The sequence below is a fragment of the Xenopus laevis genome, chromosome 1S (assembly GCF_017654675.1).
Source record: "Xenopus laevis strain J_2021 chromosome 1S, Xenopus_laevis_v10.1, whole genome shotgun sequence".
In the NCBI taxonomy this organism is placed as follows: Eukaryota; Metazoa; Chordata; class Amphibia; order Anura; family Pipidae; genus Xenopus; species Xenopus laevis.
The window spans coordinates 63,107,840-63,109,853 of record NC_054372.1 but is presented as its reverse complement, the minus strand read 5'-3'; the positions used below and the strand labels follow the sequence as shown (position 1 = coordinate 63,109,853).

General features: G+C 44.9%; 1 protein-coding gene across 1 annotated transcript in view; it reads left to right on the top strand.

Annotated features, from left to right (window-relative positions):
* The first annotated feature begins 472 nt into the window (after positions 1 to 472).
* The window catches only part of dnajb14.S (DnaJ heat shock protein family (Hsp40) member B14 S homeolog), a 17,189-nt gene continuing 15,647 nt past the window's right edge, over positions 473 to 2,014 (top strand). Inside the window, 1 exon segment of the mRNA NM_001087175.1 lies at positions 473 to 619. Within this exon segment, the coding sequence (NP_001080644.1) occupies positions 487 to 619 (133 nt within the window). The 5' untranslated portion in view covers positions 473 to 486.

Below are 2,014 nucleotides of genomic sequence, written 5' to 3'. Positions count from 1 at the left end.
CCCTTCAATCCTTACAAACATAAAGTGACACAATTGAACTGCCTCAAAACCTGAGGTAGAAGTGACAACCCTGGGAATTTAGTTGCAGGTCCTGTCAAGAGTCCGCAGCCCCATTACCACTTTCCCATGTTCGAATTTGCCGCTCAAGAATAGGTAAGCCGCAGTGGAGCGGTCACATGGTAGGATCACATGACCATGAAGTCAGGTCCTTTCCTAGGATAGGAACTAGCCGCTGCCAATAACCAAGTGACAATTTCACCTTTCATCCGCTTCCTGAACCATAAATACGCCTATTTTGTATGCGGCGCCTTCAGTCCGACGCCCCCAGCTCCTCCTCTAAAGCACAGTCATGTGACTGAGTAGAATTTAGGCAATGGGCAAAAGGTGGGGCCGGGTTTGTTGCTGATTAGTTTAACTCCACCCACTCTCTCCTGTCATCTGCTGCTTGTACTGCCGGGGCCCGAGGAGGAGAGAAGCCCCGGCATCATGGAGAGCAATAGAGACGAGGCCGAACGTTGTGTTCGGATAGGAAAGGCGGCCATAGAGGCGGGAGACAAAGAGAAAGCCAGGAGGTTCTTCAGCAAAGCAGAGAGACTGTACCCGAGCAGCGAGGCCCGAGGTGAGTTATAAGGAACAGTCTAGACACGTACTCGCATTGTATGGCCACCGTTACCGTCATACTCTGTGTGTTCTAGGCCTTGTCAGTCTTCTGTAATATTGCCCGGCCCCTCTATCGACTGCCTGGGATGGGGGAGTTTTGTTCTAGTTCAGGAGCCCGCTGGGAGGTGGGATATCGGCGCTACGTATATATCAATACTGAAATGATTAGGAATTCTCAATATTAGCCAACGGTACCGATGCTGATCTACGACTTCCTCACCCCCCCATGCTTAGAGGGCATGCTGGGAAATGGTAGGAGGAGATCCTGACGTCAATCAATTGTCATGGTCTAATATGCTACTGGTCCTTGATGGTAGGAGTTGCCCCTAGGCATTAGCAGACTGATCTGGTGGCACGATGAGACCATTTGTACTAAGATGTTTTATGTTGGTGAATGCCATTGCCAAATATAAGACCCTGAATTAGCAGACTGTGTGGTTTATGTATGGGAGGAGGAGGATTAAATGGCTTCAAAACACTTTTTTTTCTGTTCAGTTGTTTTCAGATTGTTCCCCAGAAAAAAAAGACTTTTTTCAATTACCTTCCATTATTTATTTTTTTTTACTTTTTTTTCCAAAATCTAAATTTGAATGTTCCTGTCTGTGGTGTTTCAGTCTGGCAGCTCAGTAATTCAGGTGCAGACTCTAATCTGTTGAAATTTTGCAACATTGAGTTTCTAAGCAGCATCTCTGGAATATTAGCAACTATTGTATCAAGTCTAACAGCTGCCTGTAATGAAACTCAGAGATTCTGCTCAGCAGGGACAAACATAAGAAATGTATCAACTAAATGTATCCATTTGGAACAGGGTCAGCGACCACCCCTCCCAGAGCTACTTCAGAAGGTCCAAAAAATACTTTATACTTCAATATTAGAAAAACAATGACACATAGAAAATAGAAAGTAATTCGGAAAAGGTTATTTCTGGTGATCTATCGGAAAACTACAAGTAGTTTGAGGATGAACCACCCCTTTAATGCTAGTTGTGCATGGTGTGCTGTGCAGAAGATTTTGGCTGGTGTTTTAGGGAACCCTATTATCAAATCCTGAATGAGGATGCAGCACCCCAATCATAACTTCGCTGCCTCCCCCTTATTTTTAATAACAGGAGGTGGGACTATGTAGAGCAGGGATCCCCAACCTTTTTTACTCGTTAGTCACAGTTAAGTGTAAAAAGAGTTGGAGAGCAACGCAAGCATGAAAAACGTTCTTGGAGGTGCCAAATATGAGCTGTGATTGGCTGTTTTATAGCCTCTATATGGACTGGTAGGTAGCCTACAGGAGGCTCTGCTTGGAAGTGCACCTGGTTTTTATGCAACTAAAACTTGCCTCCAAGCCAGGAATTCAAAAATAC